Source organism: Myotis brandtii, unplaced genomic scaffold (genome assembly GCF_000412655.1).
Source record: "Myotis brandtii unplaced genomic scaffold, ASM41265v1 scaffold655, whole genome shotgun sequence".
Lineage (NCBI taxonomy): Eukaryota > Metazoa > Chordata > Mammalia > Chiroptera > Vespertilionidae > Myotis > Myotis brandtii.
The window spans coordinates 3,010,609-3,029,722 of NW_005370542.1; the positions used below are offsets into that span (position 1 = coordinate 3,010,609).

At 46.6% G+C, this 19,114-nt stretch overlaps 1 protein-coding gene across 3 annotated transcripts in view; it reads left to right on the top strand.

The window, feature by feature from the left end:
* Nucleotides 1-18,559, top strand: part of FRMPD4 (FERM and PDZ domain containing 4) — a 616,060-nt gene extending 597,501 nt beyond the window's left edge. For 2 of the 3 annotated variants that reach the window (XM_005880816.2, XM_005880817.2), the window contains exons 3-4: nucleotides 14,073-14,233; nucleotides 18,038-18,559. In XM_005880816.2, the coding sequence (XP_005880878.1) occupies nucleotides 14,073-14,233; nucleotides 18,038-18,174 (298 nt within the window). In that variant the 3' untranslated portion in view covers nucleotides 18,175-18,559. The remainder of the gene's footprint in view (nucleotides 1-14,072; nucleotides 14,234-18,037) is intronic. The other variant, XM_014528843.1, reaches the window with a different exon arrangement.
* The last annotated feature ends 555 nt before the right edge of the window (nucleotides 18,560-19,114 follow it).

The following is a 19,114-nucleotide window of genomic DNA, read 5'->3' on the forward strand; positions in this document are numbered from 1 at the left end:
CAGAGAGGAAGGGAGAGACATAGAGAGTTAGAAACATCGATGAGACAGAAACATCGATCAGCTGCCTCCTGCACACCCTCTACTGGGGATGTGTCCGCAACCAAGGTACATGCCCTTGACCGGAATCGAACCTGGGACCCTTCAGTCCGCAGGCCGACGCTCTATCCCCTGAGCCAAACCAGCTAGGGCTGGAATGCCTTTTAAAAACAGATCCCTGGGTAACGCAGAATTAATTAATGGGGAGAATTGAAGTGTGATTTAGGTTGTCAGCTAAGTTGGGTCTGAAAAATGAAATATTTTTAAGGAAATAGCTCGAAGTAGATATCACGAAAAATATCAGAACATTGTGGCACTTCGTGCAATTTCTGACGTTTAATATTTTTATTTTGAAATGGAGATGGGTGACAGGAAACTCATTATCTTGCCAGATCCTTGCCAGTCTCCTTTCGATGAGTCTTCTCTTCTCCCTGCTGAACTAGAAGGGCTTCCCTGCTTGCACGGTGTAGGCGCACCAAAGCCTCTGTTTCCTCCAGAAGGGAGAGGGATAGAGAGTTAGAAACATCGATGAGAGAGAAACATCAATCAGCCGCCTCCTGCACACCCCCTACTGGGGATGTGCCCACAACCAAGGTACTTGCCCTTGACCAGAATCGAACCTGGGACCTTTCAGTCCGCAGGCCAACACTCTATCCACTGAGCCAAACCGGTTAGGGCGTCCTCTAGCCCACTTTAAAAATATATATATTTTTTATTGATTCCAGAGAGGAAGAGAGAGATGGAAACATTAATGATGAGAGAGAATCATGAATCGGCTGCCTCCCGCATGCCCCCTACTGGGAATCGAGCCCCCAACTCGGGCATGTGCTCTGACCAGGAATGGAAGGGTGACCTTTTGGTTCATAGGTTGACACCCAACCACTGAGCCACCCCAGCCAGGCTGTCTTTTATATTTTTAATCCCCATAAATCTTCATGGAAGACAGTGTTCCTTGGAAGCATTGCATGTCTGGTGGTAATGGTGTGAGGTGAGATTGAGAGTAACCAGCCCGAGAATGTGACTCGATTATTATTGCTTCTGACACATTAGCGTGTCATTAGCAGAAAAGCTATCTCTTAAACACATTGAACAAACTCAATTATTATGATTGATTACCAGCCTCGCTGTAGGGATTTTGCAGCTTTAGGGAAACTGACAAACATTTTGCCCTTTTAGATCCTACAATTAGATTCTCAAGGCGCAGTCAATAAGCATTTTGTAGGCGCTAAAGTCATTGTCTTAAATGATGACAAAAATCTCTGAGTAGATGAACTTGCTGTTGATCATTGGCTAATTGTTCAAATGGCTTTCAGTGGTGTTATTGACAAATCGAACTGAGTCCTTGAAGGATAAATTTGATCATGAATTAATGGAACCTATTTTGGACGTTAATTTATACAAGCCCTTATAGATCCTTGATTTATTGCATCTCATTTGCGAAAGCTGAACGCGTGACTGGAAAAATGTGTCAGTCTGGGTTCTGTTTAAACTCTGTTCCTTTGAACGATAATCCTCAAAAGGAATAATATTCTAATTCGGAGAGAAATTGAATAATATGTGCATTCAAGCTAACATTTAAGAACTTTGTTAACCTTTTTTTTCTGAGATAGTCTACTTTAGTCTCCCAGAATGTGGAGAGAATTTCAGGATTTTTATTTTCTCGACCTATTCCATACCAGAACCTAATCCTTAGACCAGTGGTCGGCAAACTCATTAGTCAACAGAGCCAAATATCAACAGTACAACGATGGACATTTCTTTTGAGAGCCAAATTTTTTAAACTTAAACTATATAGGTAGGTACATTGTTATTCACTTCATTAGGGTACTCCTAAGGCTTAGGAAGAGCCACACTCAAGGCGCCAGAGAGCCGCATGTGGCTCGCGAGCCGCAGTTTGCCGACCACTGCCTTAGAGCCTCTGACCTCTCCAGGGAGGATACCCTCTTGTTTACACAAAGGATGTATGGCTGACATTGCACAGCATTCTCACTTGCCTTGTAGTTCTTCTCTCTCACCTCATTTCTTCGTCATACTCACTCTCTCTTAACACTCTCCCCCATTACCCACAGTTCCATTCCTGGTCAGGACACATGCCTGGGTAGCGGGCTCGATCCTCAGTAGAGAGCATGCAGGAGGCAGCCAATCCATGATTCTCATCATTGATGTTTCTCTCTCTCCCTCTCCCTTCCTCTCTGAAATCCATACAAATATATTTAAAAATAAATGAAAAAAAACTGACTGTTGGCCCACACCTTTGATTCGGTGAGTTTCTTACCAGCTTCTCTGAACTTCTCTCAGGAGTTCTTAGTCATCAATGTGATCCCTTACCATTGTCAGGGAAGGGGGAAGTCCCCCTTCTTTATTCTTATAGCTGGACTAATAATAAAATCATAAAATTAGCACAAGACTAGATTCACAGAAAGAAACCGTTTAATACGTGCATACGAGATAAGCATAATATGATGCTCAGATCAAAAACATGAGGCTGAAAGAAATGATGGAACCAGGAACCTTTATACTTTTTAGACAAAGAAATGCTAAATTCGTTGAAGAAATTGACAGGACAAAGAAAGTTTGTGCTCACTAGAAAGAGATGTCAGCAAGGTCTGGGTGTTTGCTGCTGAGGGATCTAAACAGGTTTCGGACTGGGGTTGTAAATTAGTCACGCCTTGCATGGCGTGTTTATACAAGCTTTCCATGCTGGATTCTTTGAACTCTTTTTAAATTTTTAAAAATATTTTTATTGATTTCAGAGAGGAAGGGAGGGGAAGAATGAGAGAGAGAGATGTAAACATCCATGATGTAAGAGAATCATGGGTTGGCTGCTCCCTGCACTCCTTCTACTGGGGATTGAGCCCACAATCCGGGCATGTGACCTTGACCGGAATCGAACCCGGGACCCTTCGGTCCGCAAGCCCATGCTCTATCCACTGAGCCACACCGGCTAGAGCTTGTGCCGAGGTTATCTCTCAGCCCTCGGAAGCAGGAAGGGCACCCATCACGTGGGAGACGTATCCATGCTTTTAGGGCTCAGTGCGGTCAGGGTTTTCTTCTTGCCAAGGCAATTTCTTAAGTAACTTTAATTCAAAAGAATCCATATGCCACTGTGGGATATCTTGGGCAGCATGACCTGGGCCCTGATACTAGCTTCATTTTTTTTAAATTTTTAAAAAATATATATTTTATTGATTTTTTACAGAGAGGAAGGGAGAGGGCTAGGGAGGAAACATCCAGAAAGAAACATCGATCAGCTGCCTCCCGCACACTCCCTACTGGGGATGTGCCCGCAACCAAGGTACATGACCTTGACCAGCAGCGAACCTGGGACCCTTGAGTCCGCAGGCTGACGCTCTATCCACTGAGCCAAACCGGTTAGGGCCACCAGTTTCATTTTTAGGTTCTACAAATGCCACTGAAGATTTATGAATGTGAGAGCTGGACTTCTCAAGAGCTAAGGGGAGCTTTGTAATATCAAGGATTCTGTCCTTCAGGTTTGAGTTAAGAATTCCCCCTTTGGGCTCACACCGTAACTCAGGGATGTATGGATCATACAGAACAGAAATCTCTACCTTTTTAAGAAACTATATATTTGTGCCCTAACTGGTTTGGCTCAGTGGATAGAGCGTTGGCCTGCGGACTCAAGGGTCCCAGGTTCGGTTCCAGTCAAGGGCATGTACCTTTTTTGCGGGCACATCCCCAGTGGGGAGTGTGCAGGAGGCAGCTGATCGATGTTTCTCTCTCATCGATGTTTCTAACTCTCTATCCCTCTCCCTTCCTCTCTGTAAAAAATCAATAAAATATATTTTAAAAAACAACAACTATATATTTGTATTGATTTCAGAGAGGAAAGGAGATAGAAACATCAATGATGAGAGAGAATCATTGATTGGCTGCCTCCTTGCACAAGAGCATGTGCCCTGACCATGACCTTCCTTGTTCATAGGTTGATGCTCAGCCACTGAGCCACGCCTGCCCTGCAATCTCTACAATTTTTGATTTTGTACTCCTCTTAGTAAAAACGTTTTGAACACCCCCCATATACATTAATTTATTCATAATTTATGCATATATGCACTACTGCAAAAAAATATTATGGAGAGTATAAGGCATGTGTAAGAAAGCTGTTAGAATGAGATGTTAGAATAAGATGGGATGGAGATGAAACATACATTTTAATCATTTGAAAACGTTTTGCTGTCACTGCTGCATTAGAAATTATTAAGTATTTTAAATGACAGCGAAGTGATGGAGCATGCCTGCTTATTTTCAAGCATCTTGGCTTTCTGCTTTAATGAATAAAAACGTGCAACTTCAGCTTCTTTCTCTACTTGGTTTTAATCACTGTCAGGGAGGAAAAGAGGAAACATAGAAACATGAAGAAGTAAATGCACGAGGTGTTTTACCCCCCTGCGCACTAGCTCATGACCTCCTCTTTTTCAATCCCCCTTACACAAGGGGTTTTGTTGAAATTCAGCTCCGTATTCCTCAATGGCCGTCCCCTGTCCTTGCCCACCAAATGGAAGATGTTGCATTTCTTATATTGAACAAATGAGTTCAGTCCACTAACGTGCTTCCTTTGGAAGGTTAGGAAACAGGTTGGAAAAATTCGTTCCCAAGTTTTCAAAGGCTGCTCTTTTCATAGATACCTATTTGCATACGTTTCAATAAAACAAACACAGTGTTAGAATCCTTTCCAAACATCTGTCTCCCTGTGTCCTTGCCACCACCCGAGTTTCTTTTAAAAAATGAGGTTCTTTCCCGTTTATGATTATAATATCTCTTTTACTCTAAAGAGACAACTCTTTTAGTTCATTGTCCTCAGGTAGCCAACAACCCCCGTGGAGGACAAAACATTGTCATAGCCACTCTACTCTAATGCAATGGTTTTCTTTGCCAAGGCAACCATATGGCTGACATGCTAAATAAAGCACTTTTCGTTTCTGCGGTGCCCTCGCTTGTATGGAATTCTTGGGCAGGCGTCTCTAAATTTACCCTGAAACCCTTGTTTTATTCTGGTCACAGTTGCTTTCAGATCATTTTATGCTTTCCTATAGCGGTGCCATTGTCACAGTACCCTACAGATTGTTGTTTTAATTTTCCCCCAAAATATGTTTTTATTGATTTCAAAGAGGAAGGGAAAGGGAGAGAGAGAGAGAAACATCAATGATGAAAGAGAATCATGCATCAGCTGCCTCCTGCACGCCCCCTACTGGGGACCAAGCCCACAACCTGGGCATGTGCCCTGGCATAAAATCGAACTGTGACCTCCTGGTTCATAGGTCTACGCTCAACCACAGAGCCCCCTGCGGCTGGGCAGAATTATTATTTTATAATACGTTCTGGTCCCTTGTAGGGCTAGACAACCCGAGTGGTTTTCTTGTTCAGAGTGTTCTTTTATATTATTATATAAAATTTAGAATTTTCATGATTGAACTCTTTAAAAAGGACTGCTGGGGGGGGGGGTTATCGGATGGCATTAAATCTATAAATTAATTTGAAGGGACCTGAAATGTTCATATTTAGTCTACCATATTTAGGCTTCACGTATTTCAAACACTCCTAAAATTCTCCAAGATCCCTCTAAACATTTTGTGATTTCTAAGCTTAAGCCTACTGGATTCTCTTAGCTTTCCAAGTACTATGTGAGTTTTCTTTTTATCTTCTTTTTATTTTCTTTATTTCAGAGAGGAAGGGGGAGGAAGAGAAAGAGAGAGAAACTTCAATGATGAGAGAGAATCATGGATTGGCTGCTTCCTGCACTCTCCCTACTGGGGCTCGAGCCCGAAACCTGGGCATATGCCCTGACCGGGAATCGAACCATGACCTCTTGGTTCATAGGTCAATGCTCAACCACTGAGCCATGCCATCCAGGCAAGAAAAAATTTATTTTGCCACACATTTAATAATTTTGGCTTGCTAGGAACCTAAAAATGGGTCTAGTGTTTCTTTCTGTCTTTCCCTCTCTCTTCCACTCTCATTTGTAATGTATCAACTTTAACAGTCCATGTTTCTGCTTTCTTTACCTTTCCTACTTCCATTCTTACTCTGGGGAACTCTGGCTTGCCTAATAGCAGTTTTGCTTAGAGCTTTATTAATAGGCTCTCTCACAGGCCATAATGGGGCTTAGGAATTGTTGAGCCTTGCATTGGGAGCCACCACTACCCAAGTCTTGCCTGGGATGTGAGAAAGTTTGAAGAATGACCGGGTTGCCATGGCTGCCATGTTAACAGGGATGATGAGGGAAGATACAGGGATAATGAGGAGAGATGTTTCCTTTGGAAGTGTCTGTTATTTGTCCAAGGTAACATATTTATGTTACAAATGGTGTGGGGAATATGGTTGCTGGAAAGAATCCTTTTGGGATGTGGAATTTCAGGGTTTTGACAACAATATCAAGAGCACTATTTATAGATTGTATGAGTGAGCTTTTGGTGCGTAACAAACATCCCCCAAATTTAGTGTTGTATTTCATCATTTATTATTCCTCATTCAGCTGGCTGATTGGGACTTGGGGGTGAGGGGTGGCAGCTCTGCTATACGGGGCTCCTCACTGAGATGTGTGCTCTGGTCTGGCCCACATGTGTCCTCTCTGGAGCCCCAGCTGAAGGGGCTGCAGCTACCTTGAGAAGCTCTTCTCAATGTGGTGATAGAGCAGCAAGAGCGCATGCCCAACTACACCAGTTCTGTTTGTTTCTCACATCCGGGCTCAGCATGCTTTGGGCAGTGAGATGTTAGCAGAATCAAGGAGTAGAGAAATGTGTACTATGGGCGGTGGGAAGGCACTGAAAAGCAATGTTGCATCCAGTGGTGAACCATGTCCTGGAAGTAAATGAAGAGTAATTGAAGATGAGAATATAATACACTTGAGGCCTGCTGCACAAAATCCGTGCAGGGTAGGGTCCCTAGGCCTGGCCTCCCCACCTCCTTCCCTTGCTCCCTCAGCGCCCTGCCACCACAGCTGGTTGCCCGCCATGTTCCACACCGCCCCCTGGTGGTCAGTGCACGTCATAGCGAGTGGTTGAACTCCTGCTCTCCGGGTCAAACTCCCGAGCAGACAATTTATATATTAGCCTTTTATATATATATATACTAGAGGCCCGATGTACAAAAATTCATGCAAGTGTAGGCCTTCCTTCCCCCAGCCGCCGGCACCGGCTTCTCTCCGGCACTGGCTTCCTTCTGGCACCCGGGACCCGGGCTTCCCTCCTCCAGTGGCTGGCAGGCCCCTGGGACCCAGGCTGGCTTCCCTCCGGCCCCTGCTTCGTCAGGAAGGAAGTCCGGAATGACGTCCAGTCTAATTAGCATATTACCCTTTTATTACTATAGATATATAGATAAGCACTTGATTCTCTCCTGTAATCACAGCTGGCCCTCCCTGAGAGGTACCACCAACGATGACTTTCTCCAGCAGAACTAGGCACTCAGAAGTACAGGTTTATTTATACTCCTTTTTGTTCCAGTTGTAACTACCCAGGTGTCCCATTGGCCACCATCTTCCTCGATTCTTTAAGTCTACCCCAAAGGTAATGGCTTCTAAATCTTTCCACTCAGGCCCTAGCCGGTTTGGCTCAGTGGATAGAGCATTGGCCTGTGAACCAAAGGGTCCCAGGTTCGATTTTATTTAAGGGCACATACCTTGGTTGCAGGCTCCTCCTCGGCCTAGGCCCTGGGCAGGGCACATGCAGGAAGCAACCCCATCGATGTGTTCTCTCTGTCTCTCCCTCTCTCTTCCACTCTCTCTAAAAATCAATGGAGAAATATCCTCGGGTGAGGATTTAAAAAATAATAAACAAACAAACAATCAAATAAATAAATCTTTCCACTCAGCACATGTTGCAAAGTAGGACCTTACCTCGGGTTTCCTTACAGGGAGCTTTACCTTAGTCCAAGTGATGCTTCGTAATACAGTGGATGTGCCCACCTTTTGCCTCTACTGAGGAAGAAAACTCCAAGAGTTCAAGGGGATCTCCTCCTCCTATTCTGGGAAGTTAGGCAGCAGGACTGCCTTCATTCATTTTCACATGAATCTGTCAGGCTCAGGAAGATTGCTCCTCCCATTCTCGGACACATTGTTCATGGCAGTGAACCTGTGCTTTCAGGTCATGGATTCTGGCCTATCTCTGTGTGGTTGTTGGAGAAGGTTGGGGGCTGGGGCCAGGGGGTTGTAGAGCTCATCAGCTGTGTTCTGGGCTCAGCAGCAGAATTCACCAAAGCATGTTCAGCAGGTTAAGAAAATGCTGCTATTTCAGCTCATTACCAAACGACTCAAGCAACTTTATAAAAAATATTGCAAGGAGAGAGCCAAAAAGTGCTTGCCTTAACACGAAGAACCGAGTGATGTTTCCTGGGAGAGCATCTTAATGCAGAGTCATTCTCACCGGGAAAACGACAGAGGTCGATGATTTTTAGATCATTTATTCTGAAAGTCCGACCTGTTGAGCAAGAAAATGATAATGCCATCGGAAGGTTGTCCTCCAAGTGCAAGCAAAACAAAAAAGTGAAAAAACAAAAAACAGATGAACAATAAACGAAAACGCTAGAGCAAGCAGCGACCGCAAAATGAACATTTGGTTGTGGGTTTCAAACCTGATTTGGGTGAGGAAACGACAATGAAATGATGAAATGAAAGGGCCTAATGTCAGATTCTCTGTTGACACAGAGGACGGCAGTGTCTGGGATGAAAGGTCCTGCCCCTGTGTCCCACCCCTTGCAACATAATTAGTTGGGCTCATTTTCTTTTTTTTCGGGGATTTTTTTTAAATTTAAATTCTTTATTGTTGAAAGTATTACATATGTCTCCTTTTCCCCCCATTAACATCTCCCTGACCATCCCCCCCCGCCCCCCAGCACATGCCCTCAGCCCCCTACTGTCTGTGTCCATTGGTTATGCTTATATGCATGCATACAGTCCTTTGGTTGATCTCTTATCCCCCCTCCCCACCCTCCCCTGTCTTCTCTCTGAGGTTGGACGGTCTGTTCCATGCTTCTCTGTCTCTGGATCTATTTTGGCTCATCAGTTTATGTTGTTCATTAGATTCCGCAAATGATCATGTGATAGTTATCTTTCTCCGACTGGCTTATTTCCCCATGCCCCAGGCTCACTCCCCAGCCCTGGACTCAGCGCTCACTGAAGTGATCCAGAAACATGGCTGAGGAAAACTTACTAACAGCGCTTCATTCTCCAGAGAGTGCATTTTATTCTTGCTTCCTGTCTCCTGTAATCGCGGACATATTGCTTCACGGAGCTTACGCCAAGTTTGTGAGGCATTTCCCTGAGAATTGGGCTTAGGTATTTGAAACGTTATTGAGTTTGTTTTCATATTTTAACAAGATTGAATGAGTGGATGATGTCTGAAACCTATTCCTTTTTATTCATGGACCTCAAGAGATGAAAAGAACAGCTAGTGCTTTTTGCTTACTGTGAGCCAGACATTTTGCTAAGTGCTTTACATTTATTCATTCATCTAATTTTCACGACCTTCTTATGCGATTGTTACTATTATTGTCACCATTTTCCAGATGTGGAAACTGAGGCACCGAGTGATGTAGTACTTTGTACAGGTCGAGGGCTAGGAGGTGATGGGGCCCAGCTCCAAATCCAGGGAGTCTGGCTCTCAAGTCTCACTCTGAACTAGCATCTCGGACTTCAGGTTGGCCTAACCGTGGTCAGCAAACCGCGGCTCGTGAGCCACATGTGGCTCTTTGGCCCCTTGAGTGTGGCTCTGCCACAAAATACCACGTGCGGGCGTGCACATGCAGTGCGATTGAAACTTCGTGGCCCATGCGCAGAAGTCGGTATTTTGTGGAAGAGCCACACTCAAGGGGCCAAAGAGCCACATGTGGCTCGGTTTGCCGAGCCGCAGTTTGCCGACCACTGGGCCCTAGGCCCAAGCATGTCTATGTTTCCTGTGCAAACACGAAAGTATTAGCTCCTTGGAGAGAAATGTCTCCTGTAATTTGGATACATCAGGATATAGGACTTGCATTAGACAACGTGCTCACAGATCTATCCTTACCGGGACGCCCTGTGTGTGCAGGAAGAAGGTTCCAGAGTAGAAATTCCCCCCCTTGCTCTGTCACAGCCGCCTCTACATGTGAAAAACCCAACAACTCCTTGCCATCTCTGCCACCCTCACCCTGGTCCAAGCCAGCGTGATATTTATTCCCTTAGGACTGATGCAGTGCGTCCTGCAGTGCTCTCCCTGCTCCCACCAGCGCCCCCTCCTGTCTGTTCTCAGTACAGCAGCTATCACGTTCTTCACACAGAACCTTCCATTGGCTTCTACTTCACTCACAGCAATACACTGAGTCCTTCCAAGAGCTAGTGTGACCTTTGATCTCCCCCCAGCACTTCCTTTTTTTGTATTGATTTCAGAGAGGAAGGGAGAGGGAGGGAGAGAGAGAGAAACATCAATGATGAGAGAGAATCATTGATTGGCTGCCTCCTGCATGCCCCCTACTAAGGATCGAGCTAGCAATCCGGGCATGTGCCCAGACCAGGAATTGAACCGTGACCTCCTGGTTCATAGGTCAATGTTCAACCACTGAGCCATGCCGGCCGGGCTCCCCCCAACACTTCTTTACCCGTCCCCCCTCACTGCCTCCAGCCTCCCCTGTTACTGGCCTCTGGGCTGTCCCTTACGCATGCTCACTCCAGGCCTGGGACCCCTCCAGACCTTTGCACTTGGGGGTCCCACTGCCGGAAAGGCTCCTCCTCAGGCATTTCCCTGACCCCTGATATCACACTGCGGTACCCTCCCCCTGCCCCTCCCCCAGCAGCTCTCTACGCTTCCTCCCCCATTATTTTTCTCCTTCGTGTTGGTAATGACCTGATAGGCCATACATCCTACTCCTTTATTAGCTTCGTCTCTGCCTCGGAACACTGGAGTGAACAAATTATTTTGTGATTCTGTTTGCGTTCCTAGTGTATCCCCCGAACTGAGAATCCAGTGGGCGTGCAAGAAATAGGTGTTAATGAAAAGAGTGCGTTATGAAGTTGTTTTGGAGAATTAAATGAACTAACATATGGAAAGCATTTCGTAAAATGCATAGCATGAAATTAGTATTTAATAAGTGCCGGGTATTACTAAAATAATGATATAATAGAGAGTTTATGAATGGGGAATTAAAAATTGCAGACTAGCATGTAGTGGCAAGAGGGTAATGAAGCTACAGATGCTTCCAGTATTTTCACTTACCTCTCTGATGGATGCTAGAGGAACTCATCACTTGTGTCCTCTTAAAATCTAGAGGGGGGACTGGACCCCAGCCTTTCCTGGGCAGGAGAATGGTCCCCAAACCTTGCTCTACTTTGGAATCACCTGGGGAATATTCTTAAAAATTGATCCTGGCCCAGCCGACGTGGCTCAGCGGTTGAGCATCGACCTATGAACCAGGAGGTCATGATTCAATTCCCGGTCAGGGCCCAGGCCCAGGTTGTGGGCTCCATCCCCAGTAGGGGGCGTGCAGAAGGCAGCAGATCCATGATTCTCTCTCACCATTGAGGTTTCTATCTCTCCCTCTCCCTTCCTCTATGAAGTCAATAAAAATATATTTTAAAAACAACAATAAAAATAAAGATATATAAGCATGGATCCTGGCTGCCGCCCTCAGCTATGCTGATGTGGTTGGTCTGCGGTGAAACTTGGGCATCAGGACTTTGTAACGCTTCCTGGGTGACTGTAATGCGCAGCCAAGCCTGGCAACTTCGGAAAAGCTTGGAAGCTTTTCACAGGACTGGCCATGGCAGCGGAGCCGTCGCCCCAGGCCCTCTATACTCTTGGAATTGACAGTTCCGCCCACTAGAGTTCCGTGCTCTGTTCTTCAACACGCGACCATTAGCGAATCACTTCACTTCTGTGCTCATGTAGAGCATGTCTTCTATGGACTATGGTGCGAACTCAGAGCTCAGGGCCAGGCTCCAAAAATGGGGCTCTCCCGTCCCTTTTTTCCTTTGTTCCATCCCGGGATAAAAGGAGAGACTCATTTCCCAAGGTGGCTCCGAGCTGGACCTCTTACAGAGGAGGCAAGAGAATGGAATGAGGGCTACCACCCCAAGGGGGGGCCCCTTTCTCCCCCAGGCACACGCAGCCCCGCCTGTTTCAGGCCTGAGAGGGATCGATGTCAGGGGGCGATGTCAGAGGTCAAGTTCCCGCCCAACGGGCTGCTGTAGGGACATCAGAGGTCCTCCCGCTGTCCTGGTTCCCAGCCCTGACTTCCCCACGTGTTTCCTGTATCTCAGCCCCTCCCTGCCTGGGCCCTGTCTGAGGCTCCCACCCTGGACACCGGGGTTCACTCTGGATGGGTTTTGCTGGTTAAATCAGGGTCTTGAGTTCTGTCCTTCACATTACCATACTTCTTTAATATATATATTTAATATATTTAATATATATATAATATATATATATTAAAGAAGTATGGTAGTCTTCTAGAGAGAAAGAGATAGAAACATCAATGATGAGAGAGAATCATGGACCGGCTGCCTCCTGCACGCTCCACACTGGGGATCAAGCCCACAGCCTGGGCATGTGCCCTGACTGGGAATCGAACCCTGGCCTCCTGGTTCATAGGTCGACGCTCAACCACTGAGCCACACAGGCTGGGCTGGAGGACCATGCTTCTCCATGTGACCTGCCCCCCTGCGGTCTGCCCACGTCCCCTCCTGCCAAGCACGTGTGCCGCCACGGTAGCCATGTCTCCTCTCTGGGCCCAGGCTAACACCTGCCATGTCACCTAAGACAGCCCCTCGCCTGTGAGCCTGGCTGTTTCTAGAATGGTTGGGGGTAGCACACCCCCAGGACCAGCTTCATGGGCATGACCCAAGCACTGACACAAGGCCACATTCAGCTCTCTGGACGTTCCTAACTGTGTGTTCACAAGGGGCCCCACGGTTTCATTTTGCACTGTTCTTGCAAATTACCTAGCTGATCAAGTACTTAACGCTTAGAACAGCGGTTCTCAACCTGTGGGTCGCGACCCCTTTGGCAGTCGAACGACCCTTTCACAGGGGTCGCCTAAGACCATCCTGCATATCAGATATTTACATGACGATTCATCACAGTAGCAACATGACACTTATGAAGTAGCAACGAAAATAATTTTATGGTTGGGGGTCACCACAACATGAGGAACTGTATGTATTTAAAGGGCCAGAAGGTTGAGAACCACTGGCTTAGAATCAGAAGATGTGGTGGGAATTGCACCTGGCTCACACCTGAGAAGAGTGAACTTGGCCTAGTTATTCTTCCTTTTGTCATTTGCGGACAGGAGGTGGGTGGGGTCAATGGGCTCCATAGAAGGGGATTTTCGGAAAATGAACTAGGATGACAGATGACCGTCAGCACGCGGCCCTCGTGTCAGATCTCAGCAAACGCTCTCTTTTCCCCGACGTTCCAAATCAAAGCTGCTAAGTGGAAAAGACGTTTCCGTTTCCAAGAGATTTTGAACTTGATTGCCCTGGTCAGAGAGATGTGTCTGAAGGCCAGACCCTGGAGGGTTGCCATTGATTTTCCTTAACTCTTATTAATTACACACGAGGACAGCAGAACCCTCCTTCTCCGTCTTTCTTCATTGCATCGGAATGATATGTTGTCCAGATGGCAGATAGAGTAGCCTCTTTCCAGGTATTTCGTTCAAAATGATGTGCTTTTACTTACTGAAGAAGATTAGAGAGAGAAAATAGTGAGTTAAGTCTGTGTCGCTGAAATAATCAATGTAACCTTGGCTTACATTGCTTTAAGGAGATTTCTAGAATTCTAACTAAGAACTCTACCCTCAAATAAGGCTGCCTTGGATAATGCGCCTGAGTGAAGACTTCCTTAGGAGCCAGAGAAACACCGAAAGGTTGCAGGTTCGATTCCTGGCCAGGGCTCGAATGGGAGACAACGGATCATCGTTTCTCTCTCACATGGAGGTTTCTCTCTCGCGCTCTTCTACCAAGCAGAGTAGGAGGTTTTGAAAAGGCAGAGGATGAAATCACCGGGCCACGGCCCGCAGACACTGATGCCTCGTCTCTCTTGTGTGTGTTTCTCCCACAGTCACATGACTCAGGCAATCCCATTTGATGACCCCCGGTTGGACAGCTGCCAGATCATCCCCCCGGCCCCGCGGAAGGTGGAGATGCGGAGGGACCCCGTCCTGGGATTCGGCTTCGTGGCGGGGAGTGAAAAGCCAGTGGTCGTTCGCTCAGTGACACCAGGTAAGCGCCCCCCGCCCCCCCACCCCAGCCCTCGGCCTCCTGGGACTGCCCGTCATGCCTCTGCAGGGATGCCTACTGTTCATTTTCCCGAGTCTCCTTGCAGGCTGTGAAAGCTAGTTTAATTTCCATTCGAGGCTGGGAGGGCTAGTGAATTTTCCCAGCATGTGGACAGAGTCAGACGAATAGAGGGACAGGAATGGCGATGGAAACAAGGTTTAGACTGCTAAACCCATTAGATGGCTCCGTTTAGGAAAACACATCCATCGTTTGTACCATGGAAACGACCCACTCCTTGCAGGGGTCCTCAAACTACGGCCCGCGGGCCACATGCAAATACAAATATTGTATTTGTTCCCGTTTTGTTTTTTTACTTCAAAATAAGATATGTGCAGTGTGCATAGGAATTTGTTCCTAGTTTTTTTTTAAACTATAGTCCGGCCCTCCAACAGTCTGAGGGACAGTGAACTGGCCCCTGTTTAAAAAGTTTGAGGACCCCTGCTTAGTGGGTGAAGAGGAATAACCAGAGGCGGGCACCTACTGCATTTCTGTAAGCTCATGACAAACGCCTCCGTGACAAAAGCAGGCAGCGGCGTTTAAGTTACTGTAGGGTTTACTCACTGATGTTGTTGGATTCTTTGACACGGATGCCACTAGGGGCAGAAGATAGTTCCTGACACCATTGCTGTTAAGTGAGACCAGGTGACTGACTTTGGCCAATGGCATATTAGCGAGGGTGCCATAAGCCAAAGTTGGAAATATGCTTGAGCTTGTTTCTGTGGTTCCTGCATGGCCATAGGAATGTCCCTCAAGGGGCTGCTCCCCCTTCAGCCTCAGCCCCAGAATGAACTCGGGGGGCAGCCAGCCTACAGCCTGGAGCTAAGTACTCCCTGGTCTGCAGTGCGACACAGAAGGGCCCACTGAGGCTGGCCTGGAGCAGCCCATCTCGGTCTCCCTGAAGACCCACAACGGAATGATTATTGGACACTCTACTGAGATTTAAGGGGGGGGGGGAAAAAAAACACTGGCCCATAGAGTGTGTGGCAAATCTCATAAATTCTACAATCTGCTCGCCTCATTTGTCTCCTCCAATGAGGAGGACTTTGCTCAGACATTCTCTTTGGACTATACGGATGTTCCACTATCAACACAGTTGAATATAAAGATGCAATGGGCTGTCTTTTCCCTTTTAGAAACAATGCTCTTTTTAGTAATGATTTATTATACACATTTATGTACTTATTTCAACGGGCTCCGATGGATTTATCTTCAGACCAAAGGAAAGTTGCTGCTTCTGCGATTTTGCAAATAAGTAGCAGGGTTCAGTAGTGAAGCGCACAGGCTGTGGCATCAGACTGCCTGGGTCTGATGGCTTTGAACCCTGCCTCTGCCCCCTTATTAGATTTTTTAGCTTCTATGTGAACTCCCCTGCCTTTCAGTTTAACGTAACTCTTCTACATTGTCTGGAGAATGAGAATCATAATATCTGCCTTACCGGGCCAGGGAGAGAAAGAAATGCATTAGAAGAGGGCCAGGTATATATTTATTCCATAATGATCATTATTATTTTAAACTCTAAAATATTTGACCAGCTGAGCCTGTCAGTTTAGGGAAATGAAAGCAACTAGTGAGCTAGTATACATTTTTTTGACTTAAATTTTTATATCTTATTATCCTATATAAGAAAACCCTAATATGCAAATCAACCGAACAGCGGAACAACAGGTTGCTATGACGCGCACTGACGACCAGGGGGCAGACGCTCAAGGCAGGAGCTGACCCCAGCCCAGCTGCGGTGGCAGGGCTGGCAATCGGTGGTGCCAGGCCAGCCAAGGCAGGTGCCACCGGGGGGCCCCCCATCACCCCGCAGGTCGCCCCACAGATAGGCCCTGATCTCCAGCCAGGCCTAGGGACCCTACCTGTGAATGAATTTCATGCACCGGGCCTCTAGTTGGACATAATATGCCCCAGGACAAGCACCCAAAAAAAGTCAACCACTTTCGACTCCCACAGAGAAGAATAAGTTTCCTTTTCCCTCCTACCACTGCCTCGCCACTTCGGACTTCTTCTGCCCAGCTTTTGATTTCATTAGCTGTGGATTGTACTTTAGTTGTCTGTGTGGGGTGGCTGAGCTGGATGCAGCTGAGAATATTATCCTCAAAATAAAAAAGATCTGTTGTTTTTTATGATAAAAACAACACATATGGTTTATAACAATACAATGTAGTAGATAGTATAGAAGAAAACATGCAAAAAACAAATCATCTGAGCACCTCCTACTGAGGTTTGAGCATTATCCATGTACACACAGAGCATGCGTATGGAAGACAGTTGTGTGCATACACACACATATATTATGTATCATGTACATATGTGTAGTATTCTATGTGTGTACATACCCATATTTTCTCCTAGGTGCAATCACATTAGCAGGCTGTTTTGAATAGTGGGCTATTTTAACATCTCTGGTTGTCAGATTCTCCCGGGAGCTGCCTCAAGATTTCAAGTTTTTCAATTTCTTGCATTACCTCACTGTTCCTTCAACCCTTCCTTGCCCCAGAGCTCCTTAGCTGCAGACGCTAACACCTACAGCTAGACAATTTTGAGAGGAGTAGAACAAAGTGAAAACACAGGTCAAAGAGTACTGTCTCCAGTCATTTTTATGAGTGAAAATGCTGGTCAAATCAACTGTGTCTCTCATAAAACTGACTCTGCTGAAGTCCCTGGTGATTTCAGTGGCGTGACCAGATTTTCTATGCCAGACAGCGCGGCCTTCAGACTAGAGGGCCGGTGACAATTCGCTGATGTATGCCACTACTTCATATCTTGGAAGGAACTCTATGTTGCTCCCTCTAGAATTTTTGATTCAAGTCACTTGATTAAACAATAATATTTCCATCTGGTTAAAAAGCATAGGTCAAATGTAAGAGCATGTCGTATTCATCTGCGAGTGCTTCTGGTATCAGAGTAGTTAGCATCTATGATTCAAACAATTATCCTGAAAATCTGTCTGGATTTGACCAACATTTTGAATGTTAACCATTCGTTTGACTGAATTGGAGTGATTGCCTGCATATCCAGCAGCAAGAAAACATCTCCCGTGTGATTGTCAGAATTCCATGTGTGGGCGCTGACTGTCAGCTCCACAGCTTGAAATGACTATTGTCCCTCACACTGTGGGGACATGTTCTGGTTGTCCCTCTCTCTGACTCCCCAGAAAGGAGAGAGTTTATGCCCCCACTTGAGTGCCACCTGTGCCAGGTGGCTGGCTGGGTGGACAACAACTGAATCGCTTTGAGTTCCATGTTCTGGGTGTCACGTGTTCAATTATTCAGTCAAGTACAAGAACATCATTTGTGTTTTGTTTTTAATGAATTTGATGATGGTTTTAAACAATATATTGTTTATTGATTTCAGAGAGGAAGGGAGAGGGGGAGAGAGAGAGAGACATCCATGATGAGAGAGAACCATGGATCGGCTGCCTCCTGCACGCCCCCTACTGGGGATGGAGCCTGCAACCCGGGCATGTGCCCTGACCGGGAAATGAGCCACTGACTTCCTGGTTCATGGGTCGGTGCTCAACCACTGAGCCACACCGGCGGGCGAAAGGTTCTGTTTTCATTGCACCCAGGCCTGGGGCTGGTCCAGAAAGCCCAGTTCCTTGTAATGTGCAGCCAGGGTTGAGGACAGAAGCAGAGCCCCATTTGGCATCCTTTGCTCTTCGTGAACCACGATGAGAAGAGGAGGCTACGCTGGGTCGATTAACCACGGTCTTCTCACCCGCACTTCACTCTCATTTATCTCCAGGTGGCCCCTCGGAAGGCAAGCTTATCCCGGGAGATCAGATCGTAATGATTAATGATGAGTCAGTCAGCGCTGCGCCGAGGGAGCGGGTCATCGATCTGGTCAGGTGGGTGACAGGCTCCTGTGCGGGGTCCCGCTGAGAAGTTGGCTGCACAGCTGAGGCCTCACTGGGCAGAGGATGGGCTGCCCGGGCCCATTAGGGCGGAAACACGCCCCCCCCCCGCCCCCCACACACACACACACATTCACCTGGAAAATGCCGGTGACGCTGAACTCTAACATGAAAAGACACGTGCTCCGTAAACACAGAACACCCCGTCGCTCACCCCGTGTTGCGTTAACATTCAGAATGCATGCACTTCAGCTCAAACTGGTTTTGACTCCCATCTCTCTTACCCTATCCATGTGTTTTTCCTTCCAAAATTGCTAACACATTGACAGTCCATAACCAAGGAGATCAACATGCCCTGCCTGGATTCAGTTTAAGGGATGAGTAATTTACATACGGAATCTCACGGAAACGAAAACGTATAGTTCCCTGATGTTTCAAACGTGACTGAGTAATTCATTACTGAATTTTAAAGTCATCGGCCAAAGGCAAAGTGATAATGGGGCCAAAGCTAGGACAGTTTAAAATGTGCTTGATTGATTGGTTTCATTTGATCACAGGTGTAAATAACTTGTTACGTGATATTCTTAACGGGCACCAGGCCATATATTGCGTGTGATGTTCAAGTGTTGGCCTAGCACAGCGGTTCTCAACCTGTGGGTCGCGACCCCTTTGGCAGTCGAACGACCCTTTCACAGGGGTCGCCTAAGACCATCCTGCATATCAGATATTTACATGACGATTCATGACAGTAGCAACATGACAGTTACGAAGTAGCAACGAAAATAATTTTATGGTTGGGTCACAACATGAGGAACTGTATTTAAAGGGCCAGAAGGTTGAGAACCACTGGCCTAGCATCTCCTTGGGGACCTACGGGAGTCGCACTGGTCAGTGCATTTGGGGCAAAAGGGGTCTTTTGACTTTTTGCCAGCGAAGCTGTGCCTGTCCTATTAGGGATGCAATCAATC